This window comes from Taeniopygia guttata, chromosome 9 (genome assembly GCF_048771995.1).
Source record: "Taeniopygia guttata chromosome 9, bTaeGut7.mat, whole genome shotgun sequence".
NCBI lineage: Eukaryota > Metazoa > Chordata > Aves > Passeriformes > Estrildidae > Taeniopygia > Taeniopygia guttata.
Genome location: NC_133034.1, coordinates 2,938,550 through 2,958,267, shown reverse-complemented (window position 1 = coordinate 2,958,267; position 19,718 = coordinate 2,938,550). Strand labels below are relative to the sequence as shown.

General features: G+C 39.8%; 1 protein-coding gene across 2 annotated transcripts in view; it reads right to left on the bottom strand.

The window, feature by feature from the left end:
• The window catches only part of ARHGEF4 (Rho guanine nucleotide exchange factor 4), a 222,335-nt gene that overhangs the window by 170,443 nt on the left and 32,174 nt on the right, over positions 1 to 19,718 (bottom strand). The window contains exon 1 of one of the 2 annotated variants that reach the window (XM_030280164.4): positions 5,881 to 6,179. The exons of the other annotated variant lie outside the window; for it this stretch is intronic. Coding sequence (XP_030136024.2) covers positions 5,881 to 5,919 — 39 coding nt within the window. The 5' untranslated portion in view covers positions 5,920 to 6,179. Of the gene's footprint in view, positions 1 to 5,880; positions 6,180 to 19,718 lie in introns of those variants that run through there. 2 annotated transcript variants of the gene reach the window in all.

Genomic DNA, 19,718 nt, shown 5'->3' with positions numbered 1-19,718 from the left:
GTGTTGTCATATGCAGAGGTGCAAAATGCAACTGATCCTAGTGGCCAAGAAGTCAGTGATTCCCAGTTAAAGGTCTGAACAAATAGATGTATTTATTCATTCCTGTAAATGGATGCATTATAATTGTAACCATTGTTACATTTTTAACCACTGTTATATTTTAGTGGCTATTCTCTGCAATGTAAGTCATGGATCTGGTCTGCCTTAAAGTTGACAGTAATTAAAATACACTGAAATAAGTATTAATTGCAAATGTTAGTAATTTGGATACAGGATTTGCTTCCACTCTCCTAGACTGATAATAGCACTTTTGTATTGAGGATGAAGACAACCCAGCTCCTGCAGCAGTGTTTCAGATGAGGAAGAATGTGTGTGCATCACCCCCTTTAATGTACATACATGCAGGCAGGTTAATCAGGAATTACCTGGCTGCCATAAATTCCAGTTTCTATTACTCTCAAAGATGAATTAGTGCTTCAGAGACTCTGTCTTCTCATTATTCAGATAGTTTGCATACAAAGCAATACCAGCTTTCCCTTTATATGACCTGAAGCCTCTTCCAGGCAAAACACATTCCTTCTTTAAAACAGTCAGCGCTCATCTGACATCTTGTTTCCTGACCCAGTAACTACAATTGATCCAAACCTCATCCATTTTTTCAGTTAATTGTCTTTCCAGGCTAATTTTAATCTTCTGATATGTGAACTCTAAGGTAAACCTCACTAAATGATTTGCTTTTGATACAGAAGTGAGTATCTCTTGTCCCTCATCTGGTATCACATTCTTTCCCATATTACAGCAATTTTTTTCTGCATGAAGACTGCCCATTGCCATGTACTGAAGAGCATTTTTGGTTTAGGAAAGTACAACATAACTGTTCAGGATGAGGAATTCCCAATCCTGATTATTTGCCATGCACTCTGCCCCTTAATTCAGTTTTGGGACACAATGTTTTTTAGAGGGAAGCCATTGCAAGGATAAAATGTGTGAATTTCCATTCTTCTTTGTATCAAAGGTATTATTTGAAAATTTAACTCTGGCCATCATATTGCTTCTCTCAGTGGAAAATGCATTTCAGGTCAAGGCATGCCACTTCCTTTGGACAAAATTTAGAGTTTATGGTTACCTCAGCTGAAAAGTATTTGTCTACAGCTGCTTCAGTCCCCCTGAAAGCAAGACCTTCACAGAGGCATTTTATACATGAACCTATGCTACTAAAACAGCTGTCTTTCTAAAAGCATTTTAAAACTCCAGTAAAATTAATTTTGTATTTTTGCAAGAACACGTACTCACAGCATTGACTGCAACACTTATTCTACATGCCAATATAACCCAAGGGTTCTTACAAGCATATCTGCAATCATTCAAATTTGTTGTTTTGCATATTAAATGAGGCACTAGCAACCCTCTTTAAGTTTTCAATGAAGAGGTGTGTATTCTGGTATTACTTGCAGAGTTGTTGCTCAGGTAGTATGAGTTGCTGCAGACTTTAAGATCTAAACTGACATTCTGGGATTGTCACTTTAGCTCCAGCTCAATGCTCTCTTGGTTTAATTTATGCTACAAGAAGTTCATTAACTAAACACTGACAGTCTTCTTCAGCCAGTTTTGCAAGAAAGCAGTTCCCAGCCAGCTGAAACGTTCTATTTGTTCCTGATACTTTTTGTTTCTACTTAGAAAGCTGCAGCATCAGTGCACAGAAATCCCAGAGTACAGGGTGACCTCGCTGGCCAGGAGATTGGAACCTCCACACACTCACAGGGTGCCAGAGATCAGGTTAAGATACCTGTGTGGCATCTTCCTGCCTGACAGCTGAGCGTGCTTGAAGAGCACATTCATACACCACATCATACAGACTAGATGAAAACCAACTGATAAGCACGTGTTTAGAACAGCTCCATGTTACACTCATACCTAAATTTTAGGCAAAACCTGAATTATCCACATTAAACCTAAAATACCCACAGTTATTATTCAGCTAAATATGTTACAGTCAAGACATGGCCCCAACACAGCAGCAATGTTACAACTGCACACAACAGAACCAAAGCTTCTGCAGATAACAAGGCACATTTTCAATGAGAAACATTCTGACTTCCCAAGGGCATGTCCACTCAGCAGGGTCCCTGCCTCTGTTAAATGTCTGGCACAGATCCAGCCAAAATCAGGACTGTTTTTTTTTCAGAAATCTCTGCTCTTTCACTTGAAGGGAAAAAGGATCTGACCTTCAGAGCAGAATAACCAGACAGATTTTTAGTGCTCATTTCACAGGTATCTTGCAGGTGCCAAGGCTGAGACTAATAAATATTAGCCCAGGAAAAATACTTGTAGTCACAAAAAGGGAACTAAACCACAAAGCTTAGGTGGGAACCTAAAGTTTCAGGATAGATGAATATCCAGTGAAACGCATGCAGGACCTAAAACTAATACTAATACAGTCCTTGATTTCTTAAGTCAGAACAGAAGTTCCTTCAGAGAAACACATGAATTGTGAACAAACTCTTCAGTTCCATTCGTGTAAATGCAAGTTTGGCACATTGCTTAAAGAGAAAACCAGCAAAGTCTGGCCCAGATCCAAAGTCAAAGCTGGATGGGCTGCAAATCTAAGCAGGAAGATGACACAGATTTCTGAGCAGAATTTAATGAAGTTTATGGCCAAGGGGAGAGAAATGTACAACGCTTTGAATGTGGAATCTGATAGAAATTTAGGATGTTCCACAGCTGTGCAATGCTGCTTCCTATGACAGCAGCAGCAGCAGGGCTCCCAAAATCTCTGTCTGCCACTGGTGACACTGCTCAGGCATCCACTGCTCAGGCATCCACTGGCCTTTTCAAGTGACCAGGAACTGTTTAGCTGGTATTAGTGGCCGGGAGCTTTGGTTCAGAGAGAACAATAGGTGTACTATTTTAGAGGCATTAAAGGTATTAGTGGCAAATCTGCATCGTGCCTTGTTTACTGCAGTACCAGTGGCATTAGAGAGGAATTGGAAATGACTGCAACAGGCTGCCTGTTTTGAAATGCTCCATGCCAAATGAAAACATGATTCTTATTGTGGCCACCATGATAAAAAAAAGCAGTATTAATCAGCATTTTCTAGTTTTAAAATTAAAGGAAGAAAGAAGTTGCTTCCATAAACTTTGTTGTCACACTTCTCAAAAATCCAGTTATGGCTCATGTGAGCCATTTATATGGTTTTTCATTCAATAAGGAATTACACTTCAATTTCTGCATATTTTCAGTTAAAACCAAATATTTTCATACCAAGTGAACAGTCACATGAAATATTTTAATTAGAGAATTACTTAAATAAGTGAGAAAAACCAGCAGCTCAGGCTCATGCAGTCACACATTGACAACAACTCCAAGACCTGTTTCTATTTCACTTGGGAGAATTAAAGAATAAAAATATGAGGCCTTTAAATTGATTATTATTGGAGACAAAAAACTTGATTGGCCAAGATGCAACAATCAACCTCCTAAGATGAGATGTACATGCAATTTTGTGTCTGCTTGAAAGGCAACATGATGGAATTGTGTGCTGCTAACTCAGTCCTGTGCTAGGAAAGCCTTGAACCAGAAAAAAACAGGGGCAGGCAGAGGGTCCTGAGCTCCTTCCTACCAGCTCTGCCCCACAGTCTTGCCCCCAGCTCTAGGGACTTTATGCTATTGTTTTTTAATTTTTTTTCTAATTTACAGGTTTATGCTATTTCCACTTCCTCATGCTCCTCCCATCAGCAAAATGCTGTTACAATTCCAGAGGAAGATAAGAGGCACCACAGTAACTCTCCCATAGCAGCATTTATCCCAAAGCCAAGGGCAGGTTTATTGCTATTTGGCTCATCCTACCTTTGTTGTTTTTTTTTCAGTCAGATGAGGGTGATACTTTTCAAGTTCCCAGGCAAGGACACAGGGATTTTAGTTGCTAAAATCCTGATGAGAAATGTAGCTGAGGCCTCAGAGTGCATTTCAAACTATTTGGGTCATTCTGCCACACCACAAGAACATCAGAGTGCAGCATGGTGCGCACAGGGCCTCTGAAATACAGCTCTAGATATACTGTATTTTCTCCAGCTTTCAATTAAAAGCTTTCTATTTCAAGAAAACTTAACAGAAAACAATGAAAAAACTGGCATTAGATTGGTATTCATTTTTCCTCCATTTCAGACATAGTTTGACCTACTTAGCTGATTGTTAGATTTAAGTCAATGAATGCAGAATGAAATTCACAGAGATGAACTGGCCTTTCTCAAACTGAAACCAACAGAAATGGCACAAAGCTGTTACATTAAAATGATTCAGGATGAGTCCAGTAATCATCGTAACACAGCTGACAGCTAACAGTTCTACTCAGTCCTGTTTTTCTCAAACTGATGACTGTAGATGACTGGTCTTTATAGAAAAATATACTCTTGTAAGTGCTGAGAAGAAAATACTCTCCCACGTGAAGGAGGATATTTACATACATTTTAGCAGCATGATTTATGCTAAAATTTTTAAAGTCAAGGCTTGTCATGTGATAAAACAGCAAATACACAACTACCATGAGTCAGTAGCCATATCCCAGTAACAGAGAAAAACTTTCCCATTGAATTTTTCCTGTCCCTCACTTTTACCTCTCAAACAATGCAGTGTTTAGAGTAACACTGCAATTCAGAAAAAACGAAGTAGATATTTTCAACCCAAATGTAAGCAGCTTTTTAAGATCAGTTCTATAAAATGTCCCCAAGAAAGGCTGCTGAAAATAGGGTTCACCTCCTTAGAAGTGGCACATGTTTCCCATGAGCAATCAGGTGGTTGCAGGTGCTAATTGTAGCTATATATCTTAGGACCAAAATTATCATTTTATTTATCATTTATTTCCAACAGCAGCTCTCCACAGAGCTACTCTGTGTTGAGATTCCCTTGGGCTTTCCACTGCAGCTGCAGTCCTGCAGCATACTTTATCAAGAAGCAGTTTGGCATGCAAATGTGCAAGTGACAACATAATGAGAATCTGGGGTTCGTCTCACTACAGTTACTCTGTTCCTTAAGCATTTTTCTTCTAAGTTAGCGTAATTCTCTACTGAGTTTCAAATTCTAACATTTTAGATCTCAGAATAATCCAATATTCTCTAATCTGATTAAACTTTCATTCCTTTGACCCACACTTCTCCAAATCACCTCTGCATTTCCCAGTGCACACTCCTACCAAAACCTGCAGTACAAACTCTGAGCAGGGTGACAGACACAGCTGGGGCTCAGATCTCACACAGCTATTGCAACCCAACAGCAGGCAGCAGCACAGCCTCTGCCACAGAACTTACTTAGGCTCACAAAAAAAAAAAAACTGTCCCCAGAGAGTTGCATACCCACCATTAAATATTAGATTTTTGGTCTGGTTGTTTCATATGAACTTACACTAATGTGCAATAATTTATAAGGGATTTTGTATCTAAAATATTTTTAATTATGTTGGTGTTCAATTGCTCAATTTGGCACATTTAAAATACAACAAACAATTCAGGAAGTCCTAATTAAATCAGAAGTTAAGATTTGGGTTTGTCTCATAAAATGCATCTTTCACTGCTAACGACTCTCATTTGATGGATGTAGCTTACACCATAAATTTCATGGTTTCCATCATATAAGGATCTCTCAAATCCACAACAAGTGTTTCTCTTTTATGGTAGCTGCAAACAAGCATCTTCTACGAATCAGATGTTAACACAACAAAGCAAATTGCAAACCTGGTGAGTGTGTTTGCTTACTGGGCATCAGTTCTCAAGAAAACTACTTTCTACACTCCTGCACAAAGTCTTCAAATCCAAGTTTCTCTCTCATCACTCTCTCGTCAAAACAAAACTAAACCAAACAAACAGGAAAAGTTTGAAAGTGCTTACCTTGAAGAAGCTCCGAAGAAAATACATTATGCTTAGCATTTCGGAGGGTTTGAAATGAAGAATTGTCCACTCTTTAGAACATCCAAGGCCTGGGTGAATTCCTACACTCCTGCTGTGTCTTTAGTTACATGCTTTCTTGTTGCTATTTTGGACAGTCTTAGTACAAGGGAAGCATATGAGCCATGCCAGGAGCTTATGCTAAGGAGTTGCATAACAATTAGGGCTTATCTGTGCTGTGCTGTGCAGTGCAGCAATGCAAACAGGTTTGTTCACAGTTTACTAGCCCCAGAACACTTCCACTAGGCATGCCCAGAATGATGCCATTGTATTTGCTAAAGAAACTAAAGCTATTTGTGAGTGCTTCTAAAAGAACTGGAACTACAAAGGGCAGCACATGTTCCCGTACATCCCCCCCAGCTTTTGCTTTTGCCAACTCCAAGTTCACCCAGTGAGTGTTACGCTTGCTGCAGCATTTAAAAGCAAAGGCTTCCACACTGGGAGCTTTCTAGTTGCTATCTTTAAAGGTAAAGAAAAATTGCAGAACAAGTCTTTTGAAGTGCAGAAAAGTAAATGTAATTTCACTTTCATCTTTTTTCTCACTTAACATTAAAGTCCCTTAAAATTTACTTGTGCTTCAGTAACATTAAGCAGTACCGAGATGCAACTCACGTAGTAAAGAATCCATAGATACTTAGTGGCCAGGACTGAGAGTTATGAAAGCCTCCTCACACAGTGCACTGAGAATTAAAGACAATTCCAGAGTGCAAGCAAGTTCTCACAGGGGGATATACTGCAGTACAGCAACTCTCAGGTACAGCCTGACACTGCAAGACTTCACTTATTTTTAATCTAGATATAGCCTGTATGTGAACTACCAAAATCCTGCCACCAGGAAGAGGGGTTTTAAGGAGTAGTTCCAGAGGAGCTTCTGATGCTCCACACTGCTGGCACAGGGAAGGGAAACAGAGAAATGTGCAGTGCCCCCAGCACAGCAAGGTGGGAGGGGGACACCGTCCCCCAGCACGGCTGGTGCCCCAGCACACATCCCCAGCTAACAGCAGCTCTGAGGCTGAATTTGCTCTTTGACTTGTCCTGTGCAATGCGGGATCTCTGGACTATCACCCCCTAAGCACAGCCCCACTTTGGCTTTGCTGTGCTGCAAACCCCTCTGTAGCCCCCAGCAGCCACTATTCTGGTTAGTCCATTGCACACAGGTCTGCTGATGTCTGGGTAGCACATGTAAATCAGATTTTGCCATGAAAAAATCAAATATTTTACAGCAGGAAGCCATAACTGGCCACGTGCACAGTTTTTCTGCCATTGTGGGAACTGCATGAGTTAAGCATCCACAGTCACACAGAATGGCACACCTAACTTGTTAGAAACCAGGCCAATAATTTCTAAATTGCAACACAAGGCACAAATGCAGTATCATCTGCAGTTTGATCTGCCAAATGGCAATACTGTTTCAGTGAAGTTTGGTCCTGTCAACTCTTATGATTTCATGGACAAAAGGAGTTTTTAACCCTAAATTTTATCTCTAAAATATAGGCAAATGTCAATCTTTGTAAGTAAATTTTTGGCCCGGATTATGGAAGGAAAACTCCAGATAAAAATTCTAAAAAGTCTCAAAACAACTAAAAATCCAGTGTTAGTTTTCAAAAATTCTCCTTGAAGGAAAATGGGCCAGGGTCATGATTTTTCAATGCTTTTATTTTTTAATATTTAAGTTTAAATAATTTTGCAAGACTACCTTTTTTATGATTTATTCTGAAATTACTCTCATTGTTTTAAAACCTGCTCATTCGAGAAGTGGCAGGCACACTTCTATTTCCTGCATGCCTCTCCTGATATTGACTTAGCAGGTTGTGCTCACAAGGTTCAGGTGAAACATTCTTTGCCCAAGCCCTAACATCAGACTCTGACGATCCTGACCCTGAGATCAGACTCAGGCATCTGAGCAGAAGGAAATACCCACTGAGAAAAGTCCAGCTCTGCAGTGCCTTGGCATTAATTTTTTCCCAAATGAAAAGGAAAATAAAGCTTTATTCATATTTGAGTTAGGGGTTTTTAATAAGAATCTATATATGTTGAAAGGCAAGTTTTTTCTGCCTGATTTTTATCTACAAGTATTTATAATTTACACAGCAATGTCTCTTGCAAACATGTCAAAGCAGTCCATTGTTCAAAGGACATGACTGCCCTTTCCATTGGCTAACTTTTCTGAAATTAAACTTCAACTGCTCATCTTCACCTTATTCTTCCATGCTTTGATCATTCATGGGCTAGCAATAAGGATGCTCCTTCTGTAAATCAGCTGGGACCATTCCCTCAGACTGGTACATTTATTGGGCTGATTCAATTCACCACACAGGATGTGCAAATTCCACAGTATTCCCTTAATCTGCAATTCCTTGAAGACAATTTGAACTCTGCTGGTCAAAACTCCAGGAAAATTGCAATGAGCTTTCTAACATCGAGGCCTGTGTGATTCTGTATTTTAGCAGATCATTATGGAGCTACCTAAGTCCTTTTACAGCCCTAGAAAACCCTGGCTGGACCAGGTGCCCTGGTACTGGGGGATGGGGGGTCTCTGAGGGGAAGGGGCTGCTCTGTGCTGGACACAAACCCCGGTCCCAATTCCCTCAGGCCAGTCAGGGGAGAGCTGGGAAAGCCAGGAGTGAAGGAGGAATTATCAGCCTTGGGGGGGAACAAGGGAGAGGTGGGGGAAGGAGTTTACACTTTGTTTTTATTTCTTATCATATCTCACCATTTTCCCCAAAGTTGAGTCTGTTTTGCCCATAACTGTAATTGTTAAGTGTCTTTGTCTCAACCCATGAGCATTCTTATTTTCTCTCCTTTCCTGTTGAGGTGGGGGAGATACAGGGTGGCAGGGTGGGCAGCTGGCAGCTGGCCCATGTCAAACCCACCATGTGCTGTGACTACACACAAACCTCAAAGCATTGGACAGTACCTGCAACCTTATTTAATGTGGGTTACAATGTGCAAATACTTAAAATATCTTCTTTAATCTAATGAGGTACTTGATAGTAACTTTGATTTGTAAATCTATAAAAATCTTTCTGATGCCCAAAACTTTATGTTTTCCAGAATGTCAGCCTACTGCTGATAGACTGGCTTATTTCCTAGCTAACCGCTCACACTTTCCCCCCCTCCCTTTAAAACCTAACAATCTGGACTTCACTACTATCAAGTCCATTTTTAGAGTGAGGAGTTTATCACTCACCATGAACTTCACTTGCAAAACTGTGGCAATCATTTTTCAGCGTATGATTCTGAGGTTTCATTTGGTCAGTGAGGATTTCTTCTCTTTGGGACAGGCACAGGGCTGTTAATCCTCAAGCGCCCAAGGCCAGCTACTGTTGACGTTTTCCTTACTGATACACTATCTAAATCCACATGCCTTTTCTGCTTTATACAGAACAGCAGCTGAAAACTATCACTGGCTCAGAACAAAATATCCTTTTTGCTTTTTGCCACCACAGCCAAACTTACTATTTAAAGTGACACTGCCTTCAGCAGAGCGGCACCATGGAGTGCCTGAAGCAACAAATCCGTGTCTAAACCTTGCAGAACACTGAAACTAGGATCCTCTGGGGCAGACCAGTGACACTGAAACTCCACTACTGCACTAGTGGAAGGCTTTTCTTCCCCTCATTTCAACTATTTGATTACTTCATGTACCATTCACTTAGTTTAACATAGTTGAGTATTCTGTAGATTGTGTCAGGATGCCTTCCAAATTAAGTGCTGGAAATATGTTGAAGTCATTTCAGCTTTATGGTTACAAAGGTCAAATGTGACAGGGCTTGTGTACATTGTGCAGAGCTTAAAGTGAGGATGGAGACTGGGCCTACCTTCTTACTTCTTCTCAGAGCATCATATCCTCTGCAAAATTCCTTCAAGGAACAACAATTTTGCTCTATGTTGCTTTTCCCTTGGAAGACAAAGCTTAGAGATTTCAGTGTTTTCATGCCAGTAAAGACATAAGCATACTCTATTAAATAAGGCATTAAAAATGGCTCAGTAGAACGTTAATTTATATCCACAGACTCTCAGGTTTTGCAATACTGCAATCTGAAATCAAAAGCTCCAAGAGTGAAAAGCTGTCACCCTACCTGGGCAGAAGGGACATACTGCAGGCAGCCATCATAAGCGTCTTCACTTGATGATTTAAGTGACCAAACAGGTATTCTAATTTCTGAAGGATCATGGCAGACACTTTCATCTCCACTGTAATTGCTTATTTTCCCTCAGGCAGTTAATTTGATTACCATTATCATAAAAATATACCTCTTGATGCAGCCTGACATGTTGGTTCAAGGACTCTTCAAATCCTTCTGAATTTCCCTCCTGTAATCAAAGCATTTAAGTTTTCTGTCTTCATAGAAGGTAAAAGATTCTGGGTTTATAATGCAGAACTGAGCTTTTGGGAGCTGAGACAGCAATTTCGGTGTTTTACCACATCCTCAGCTCTCAGCTGGATGAACATTTGTGCTGCTAAATGAAATCCCTGGACACCAACACTGGCCACCATTGCTGAACAGAATCCCATTTCTTATGGAAATCAGCTACTAACTTAGAACTCCTCAGACAATGCTCTAAATGATAGAACAGTTTAAAAGTGGGTTTGAATTAGAAGCTTCTGAAGAAAAACAAGAAAGGAAATCTTAGCATGCAAAAATCAAATATTTAATGCAAAAATAAAATATTTTTATGCAAAAATCAGCAATCATGGATCAAAGCCTGACTGGAATTTGTTCTGCCAAGGTATGTATGGGGAGTTGCTGGTGCTGCCACAAGGAGGACTCACTGCTGTCTCTGCCTCCTCAGGCCCCTACCAACAGGGGGTAAAAAGATGAAGATATTTTTACTCCAGTTTGATACTTCCACTCAAGACTGAGCCCAGACTGTGAGACCAAGGAGCCTTGCTATGAATCTTGCAAGGTTAATTCAGAGCTGGTTGGATCTCTGAAGTTCTTTTCTAAACTAGAGGTATGGGCAACATAGAGTTAGATGCCTCTTAGTCTAGTCCAGCAGGGAGCTCTTACTATGGGTTTAGAAAAGATCTTATTCATATCCATTTTAAAATCCCTTGCAGAAAAGAGTTAAAATGAGCCACTGGTCAAGAGTTGCCTTTGGCCTTAATAAAGCCAGCAAAATGAATTCCAAACAGATTTTCTAGAAGAATTGGCCAAGTTCAGAGGAAGTCCAGAGTAGAAGTACTGAGGCCTCAAATAACAATTCTGCCCTAAATACACTCTGAACAAGTCAAACAAATGGAGAGCTAAATAGAGTGTAGAAGTAGGCTTCTGTGATTTTTCCTGTGCCTGGAGAGAAGTCCTGCTGGTAGTCAGCTAGCAAGAAGCTGCATGAGTGGCTTCTCCACCCACCATTCTCCAGAATGTCCCAGCCAGGTGAATGGCAGAGGGGTGTTTATCACATGAAGGTGATGAAAATGACAAGACATAATGAAGCAGAGTTCCAGTATTTTTTTTTTTTCTTGGAGATATTCAGGAACACATGTTAATTGTCTCAGAGTTATAACCATTATATCAGATTCAAGTGTGCCATTAAAATTTTCTCTGCCTGAATGGAAGTATTACTGTCATACAAATGAGAATCCCAGCCATCACCCCAAATCTACCCTACATGGGACATAAAATCCATTTTTGTGTCTTTGCATCCCCCCAGGTACAGAGGAAGTGCTGGCACCCACAGGAAGGTGAGAGGCAGTGACACAGCAGTCATAACTCTGCAATATCAAAGGTCAGGGCATCAAGAACATGGACACAAAGATAAATAACCCAGCAGTGGCTATTATCAGTCTGATGGGAGAAGGAAAACCAAGCCAGTCAATGTCAGCCTTGAGGCTGCTAAAAGATGGCTTTCAGATCAGAGTCCTTGTCCTGTTTTGAGGGTCGGACTGTTCTGAAGTTGATCAAAGAAAGCCTCTAGAGAGATTCGATAAGACAGGCAATGAGACAATATTCTGTTATTAGGTGATATATTCTGGTTAGGACAATGTTACTATTTCAAAGGCTCATAACATTTAGATTTCTAATCCAGAAAGTTTAATAAGTGACGCAGAGGCAGAGTATATATGGAAAGGTTTGTCTGTAGGAAAAGCACTTGGGCAACCATTCCAGGAATCGACAATGCACACACAACAGAGAATTCCCACAAACTGCTGTCTCTCTGATGAGATCCCACAGCTGACCAGTGCTGGGTGAGAAAGTCTAGAGCTTTCTTCCTGAGTGGGTGACATCACAAGGTTAGCTATTCAAGATGGAATCAGTTCTTCAGTCAAGAAATACTTCAAAACTGAGAAAAAAAAACTGAAGTACTTGTACTTTTGGCACAATTATTCTTTTGATTAACATATAAATGTTGTTCTTGTTAACCAGTATATTTTCAACCAAGGTGTCAACACTTACATACATCAGTATGCTTTCAATCCTAGCCCAAGTAATTAGATAGTGTATACACAGACAATAGCTACACAACACAGAATATGACATTATTGTCGTCTATTGCTACATTTTTCAGTGAAAATATAAATGCAGACCAAGGCTTTGAGCCTGTAAGCACAGTGTGTTGTGAATACAGGCATAAGAAAAAACAGTGCTCTGTATTCCTTTAGTAGAGATTGATGACCAACTTGCTTTCCTGCTTCCTGCTTTGTTGATATGGCCCCTGTCTTCAAAGAAATCACAGTATACATTTCCCAGACTAATTTTAATATTCATTCACTGGGTCTGCCCTCTTGCATGTTCTTCCTGCAGTATTATATCATCCAGATGATTTCCTGGCTCTTCTGATTTTTACTTCTTCATGATAGATTTAGCTCTTTTTAGTAGGTAGTTTTTTCACAAATATCTTTAAAATTCTGCCTTGCAATTGGTTTGTTTTATAAAAACAGCTCAGCAGTTTGTTCTATTGACAGAGAAACTAAGCAATACATGTTTCCACCCTTCCACAGAAACAGCTGCATACTCCAGTCCCTGGCTGCATACTCCTTGGCTGGCATTGGCACTTACCCACCACTGCAAAACCCAGGTGTTGCTCAGCCTCTCTTTTCCTGTAAATTCCCCAGACACAAACAATCCTATACAGGTGAGAAAGTGGCAGATTAAAACAAGAAATATGCATCTCTTTAGTAGCATGGCGTGGCATTTGACAAGAATTAAAGACAAATAGTTCTAGTATTAATTCCTTCCAGCAACTTAGTCCAGCTGTTACTACAAGCCAAGACCTGGTATTTGAGTCATCCTACAAATGGCAAATTGCAACACCTCCATGGGCAGGTGTCAAAAGCTCCCAAAACCATACTAACTTGAGCATCTCAGAATTCTGAATTGGTCAGGCATCAGAACAGTCCCAGGCAACCCTCACTAGGTCATGTCACAGAACTGTAATTTACCCTGTTCAGTGCAAATGTCTGAGGCAGCAGGCAGGCAGGCAGGTGACAGCTGGAACATCAGGGGCTGCTGCAGGCTGGGTCTGCAGAGTGCAGAAAAAAGGGAGGAGGAAGCTCACAGACTGCCAGCCTCACTTGCTCCTGTAGCCATCAGTTCCTCAGTTCTGTTTTCAAGACCAAGTTAATGAATTTGTGAAACAAATATAAATCTCTATGAATGGATTAGGCTGAACAGTTGCAGTTCCAGCTGCAGAATTGATACTGCACCACATTATGTATTGGGAACTATGGCTCAGGCTCCAAACCCTCATGCTTTTTATTTTTGAGCTGTTCCAAGTCACCATCATATATTTAATATATGTTCCAAGGATTAACCATGTGTGTATTGATGCTGCAGCTGATATCAATTACATTAATACCTAAGAACTCACCTTTAGCCCCTGAGCAGTACCACACACTTGCAATGTATTTCTTAGTGGGAAAAATAACTGCTCTTGGAGGTGCATCTCTGCTGCTGATTTTCTGCCTGCCATGCACTAAAGCATTTGTGCATCCACTGGAGTGATGGGGTTGGAGATTACCAAAGTCCACGTCCACTCAGTATTAACAAGCCTCACATGTGTAGAATGGAAAGAGATTAATCATAACCATGTCATGCTGCTAATTTTCAATCCCACCAGGAATTTCACTCTTTCTCCATCTCCTCTCTGGGACAGGTTTATTATTTTCAGTTTAGTAAAGCATTTTCAAGCTTGGGTGAACAGAAATAGTTTGGGTGATCATAAGAGCTTATGACCTGTCAATTGACTCTAATATCTTTTCAGACTCATGCATCTGAGGTATTTTGGATAGGAATTTTTTACATATGCCATGGGTCAAGTGACATACCAAGAAGTCAAATACCCAGGCTTGTCACATTGACTTTAAGAGCAGGACAAAATCTTGCCCAAGGCATCTGCAATTGTTAGAGTCCATGTTCACTAATGGATATTCACATCTACAAACCTAACTGTTCAAATTTTAACATCTCCCCCAACTCCTGAAAGCTTCTAAAGCTTTCCTCACTACCTTGAATAACAATTACTACACCCAGAGGGCCAGAAACATTCATTCTTTCTTCTGGGTGTTGTGGAACTCCAACTATTTGCTCACTCTTCAGTGACAAAACAGAGTAAGATACAATTTATGTCAACTGCCATGCTGTGTTCTCAACACCCTGAACAATCTGTCCAGAAGAGCCCAATGGCAGGGAGTCCCAACAAACAGTGAGGGACAATTGAAAAGGGATATCATAACCATTTCTGTTCTTTCTTTGAGATAAGCAGTTCTACAATAATGGTTTCAGCATAGCAGAGGAGAAAAAACAGCCCAGTAATTTGCTACGTTGACCAACTAATTGTTCTCACTGAAACTCATGCATGACAGAATTTCATTTACAGTGTCTTAACTTTTCTAAGAACAGAGTCCTTGAGCTTGAAGAATTCAGGAGTAACCCAGGGAAAGGCTTTAAACAATAAAACCTAAACCACTAATTTAATTTTTCAGCCTACAAAACCCTTCATGTTTTGGTTTCCCAAAGCAGCTACAATAATTGTGTTGTCATTATGAAACCTTTTCATAGCAACCTTCCATTAAAAAAAATGAAAAATCTGTGAGAAGTTGACAGTGAGATAAAACTAAAATAATTACCACATCTCTAGAGAGGAAAACTAGAACTGGACAACCTCAGCAATGGAGAAAGTCAGAGATGCAGAGCATTATACACTTGAATGAACTCACATTTACCAGCTATTTTGTCTGCACATCCCAGAGAACCCAAACACAATGTCAGTAAAAAAATGGAGGATGAGGCTCTCTGGCTAGACCAGCTGAAAATCTGGAAAATCTATGTTCTAAACTGAGCCAAATGTAGAGGATTCATCATGTTTTACTTTTAGAAACACTGCTATTGAATATTTTAGATCCCTTTGAGAGTTCAAGGCTTAAGCAAAAAAAAAAAAAATTCAGCCATGAAGAATAGTTTAAAACATTTTTACAATAATAGGCCTATTTTCTATTTTTCCCCAATGTGTATATCAAACAATGAGAATATTTTGGTTTGCCTTTGCTTATGCACCAAGGCAGTTCTAAACAAGCTCAAGCTTGTACATGTTCATCTGTCAGCACTAAACCTGCTTTGATCATCACTTCTCCTGTCCACTGCACCGAGTCTGTCTTGCAGAAGTAACCTGCAAAAATCTCTTTCCAACCAGAAGTAAAAGCAGGGCAGATCAGAATTAGGGAGAATGCTGTCCCAAAAAGTGCAGTTCAGGCAAGAAATGTAAATGATTCAAACTGGGAAGATGTCAATGCATCCCAAGCTCTATGTTGTTTGTGTGTGCCTGGCATTAGTTATTGGACTGAGAGCCAGCTTGACTGTCTATGATTTAGCTTTAAGTCAAGGCAGGACACAAAGCTTTCTTCTGAGTCATTAAGGGTTAGCTACCAGTTTCATAGCCTGCCAGATGCTCCCTTTGGCTCACCACAAAACCAGTTTTTTCCTACAGAGTGCGATACAGATTGAAAATGGTTCCAAGAAAACAGCAATGTGCTTGTGGAATATATCAAATTCAAAAAGCTGTTTTTCTCAGGCTCTCAGCTATGGACCAGACCACACTGGAGTGTCCACTGACTTACAGGGTGTCCTCATTCCTTACATCCTCTCAGTCCTTGCTGTTTAACCACAGTCTTTAACCAAATCACACATACTAAAGCTCAGGTGAGTCACAACATCAAGAAAAACAAGATTAAGCCTGTTTATCCCATCTGCTCCATGCACAGAAAACCAGTTGCACAGCCCCAGGACAGTGAAAGCTGTAGAGTGCCGTGGAAAGCGGCCAACTTCCTTTTTGCTGTGTTCTCCATCTGCCATCTTGCCTTCACTGCAAATGGATGTTAACAGTTTATTATTACTTTTTTCTCATCTGAGCTATGTGCTGGTTTCTAGGAAAATCTCACCCCAACAATCTTTCCTGCATACAAAAGTCCACTTTAGTTCACACTCCTAGGACAGTGTTGACAGACCAGGAAAGTAGTATGTTGCTTCATATCTTGAAACACTATTTAAATAAGAATACGTAACACTCTTGTCCCAGCTATTGTACTGAAGTACTGTGCACTAGAAGATAAAGGCTTCCATATATTTGATCTAAGTCATTCAGGATTAAATGAATTCTAGATATTTCCAGTTCAAATTGGGAAAATTAGTTTCTGATTTTCTAATTGACTATGGTCCTACATCCACACAGAAATATATCTATGCCTCATGTTTCTTTAAATTAAATAGCCTCCAATCATGTAATGCTGGGACCCTTCCTCAGGTAAATAATTTTAGCTTTGGACAACTCTTTCCTTGCTTAAATCAGCTCATTTGTTTTGAAATCTTCAAGAAGCTGTATCTCCATTTAGATACTATCTCCAAGCAAGCAACTTCTAATTAAGGCAGCATTAATGCTGTCTGTATTACATGTTTTTAAACCCTGATGATTTTCATGTCAGCAGCTGCAGCACAGCTCTTTATATGGATTATTATTCTCCTACTAGTACTTCAAACCACACACAAGAGTGGTTTAGTTCCATTTAAACTCTATGTAATTCTTATTTTAAGTAATAGATTTTGTGTTTCTGCTTCCAAGGATCCCAGGTTTTGTAGCTAATATCCACTTGAACAATAGCTAGAAAAAGGAGGATTGAAAAACAATCTGAATTTCTCCACAGCTTTTTCCTTTATTACATAAGCCTATATGTCTCATCTCTGAGTTATTGCTGAAGCCCTTTCCTTCTATTTCCTGCAAATCAGTGAAAGGGATAGGAGGATATGAGATATGATTTCAGGAGACATGAGTTTTCCTATAAGTTCCACTGATTATCTGCATTACTCCAGGAAAATTTGCTTGCTTAGAGAGCCCTAAACATAAATGAAGCAATGAGGCCTAACTTTGCTAAACCATAAATGCTCATAGTGGGTTTGACTCAAGAATTAATTTCATGTTGTGGAGAGAGGACCTGTAGAGACTTCTGGCCTAATCCAAAATTTTGAAACAGGACCACTAGAGACAGGCTCTTTAATCTCTATGAAGTGGCTGGTAAGCTCACCTGTCATTTTCCAGATTTCTTTTAGGACCCCTATATTCAAACAGGGGTCAGGGCTCATAAACTGTTTAGGTTTAAAATATGATGTGCAGCTTTCACCAGAAGTAGTGTTCTTCTCCACTCTTGACATGCCAGAAATGTGAATATTCCTTTTGAGCTCAAGGGATCCTCAATGCTGTTTGCAAGGTCTGCACTTGCTTGTAAATCAGCACCTTCTGGATCAGGTAAAGTGAGCTGAAGCTGCTCAGTTACTGAAACACTGAGGCCCTCACCTTCCCAAACACTTGCTACACCTTTCCAAGAGGAAAGGATCATCAGCTCTCTCTCATGTTAAAAGCATACAGAAATTACTTAATTATGTGAAAATACCCAGTATTTTAAGACTGTTTATGTGTAAGTAACTCACTCCTGTAACTGGTTTCACATCCACACTAGCTTGTTTTACTACTTATTTTCCCAGGGAGCAGCAGAAACATTTAAAATCCAGGATGTTTGAAGAGTATTTTCTCAGACAGGAATTCTATGAAACCAGTTTTACCATACTGCTTTTTCAAAGGTAAGTAAGTATGTCCTGGGTGTTTGTCTGATGCTCTGGTTCTTGTGAGGACAACATAGGAAAGTGGACACATTTATGCATCTGCATAACAAAATTCCTGAGTTTAGGAGAATATTCACAGGTATCAAACTGACAGAGAAACTGCTGTTTAAATTTCACTCAAATGAAGAGACTGCATATTAATAACTTTGAATTGGTGCTTGCTAGGAAAGGCCATAAGCAGGCCAACAGACCACTGGCAGCACTGGCTGACAAGCTTTCCTCTTAGTCCTACCCAGAATTCAGGGAACAGGCTTTATCCTTTTTTTTTATGTTCTAAATTTGACTTCTCAATTTAAGTCTCCCACCAAGACTCCCTGAGAGAACTGCACAAAAGTGCAGGCACAGCCCTTTGACCTCCTCTTCCCCAGACTGAGAATCTGCCTTTTGAGCTGAGTTGGTTTGAGCTACAGAGTGTGAACTCTTCCATGGGCAGGAAGGGAACATGGCAGAAAGGAGCTTCCCTGGCCAGATGCTTTTATGGTCCCACTTGCATCACCACATTCATTTGTGTGCTGTAAAGTCCATTTATTTCAAATTAGAGGAACAATACATAAGATGTTCTTGTAAGCATCCTTTATACCTCAGAAACTTTGCTCTAGTTTATACACCACACATTTGGCAGCAGAGACAAAAGCCAAATTAGAGAAAGCAGGAAAGATATACATAAGGAAACTGAAGTACTTTATGGCTTTGGGAAGAACACAGATGTAGTAAATAAGAAACAGAGAAGAAGCAAAATGAAAGAACTGGACCAAGCTTATAAACAGAACAATGATGTGAAAAGACAGAGCAGAGACAATCTGTATCATAGATGTTGCACCTCCCTTCAACTTCTCCCCGAGGATAATTGTGCCTCCCTGAATTGCTGTAATAGAACAGCAAACACAAAGAATGGAAGGCACTTACATCCTATGACAGGCACACAAATTACACAGAAAGGTGTGACTGCTCTGGGACCATTATGCACCTTCATAAAACAGGGCTACATAATGCCACCAAAATTAATGCAATGAACTGGTAAAACTAGCATCAAACAGGGCTTGAGACACTGACTTATCCAATTCAATTTAATATGAAAAAAAGGATTCAGTTCTGGAATCTCATAGTTTGACAGATGCAAAGAACACCTAATTCTCCAGAGCTCATAATAATGCAAAATCATGCAAAAAATATTTCTGCTGCTGCTTTGAGCTTTTGAGCTGTAGCTTTTATACCTTTGTGGGAGACACTCCTAGGAAGGGCTTTAGGTTGCATTGTCTTCAGATGAATCAATAAATAAGCTTTTGCTACACTGTACATAAAATTTATTGTACCATTGTATAATTAAAAACCTATCATAATTCAATATCATAATACGTATGAGGAGTGAGTGAACTTACATTTGTGTATTTGGTATTGTCAGATCTTGAAAGAAAAATTATGCTATAAAATTAGTTTTCCACTTAAGGATGTTCCAAAATTTCTTTAAAGACAGCTGGCAGCTTTTAAAGCTGGTATGGATCATGTTGAAATAGATTTTTTTTCTGAACATTTTCTTGTGATGCTCAAATATCCCCATGTAAAGGAGTCAGAATTTGCTTTAAGATGCTTGAACACAGATTATTACAGTCCCTGCGAAGAGCTGTTCTGGATATACCATGAATGAAAGCACAATCCCAACTGAAACAG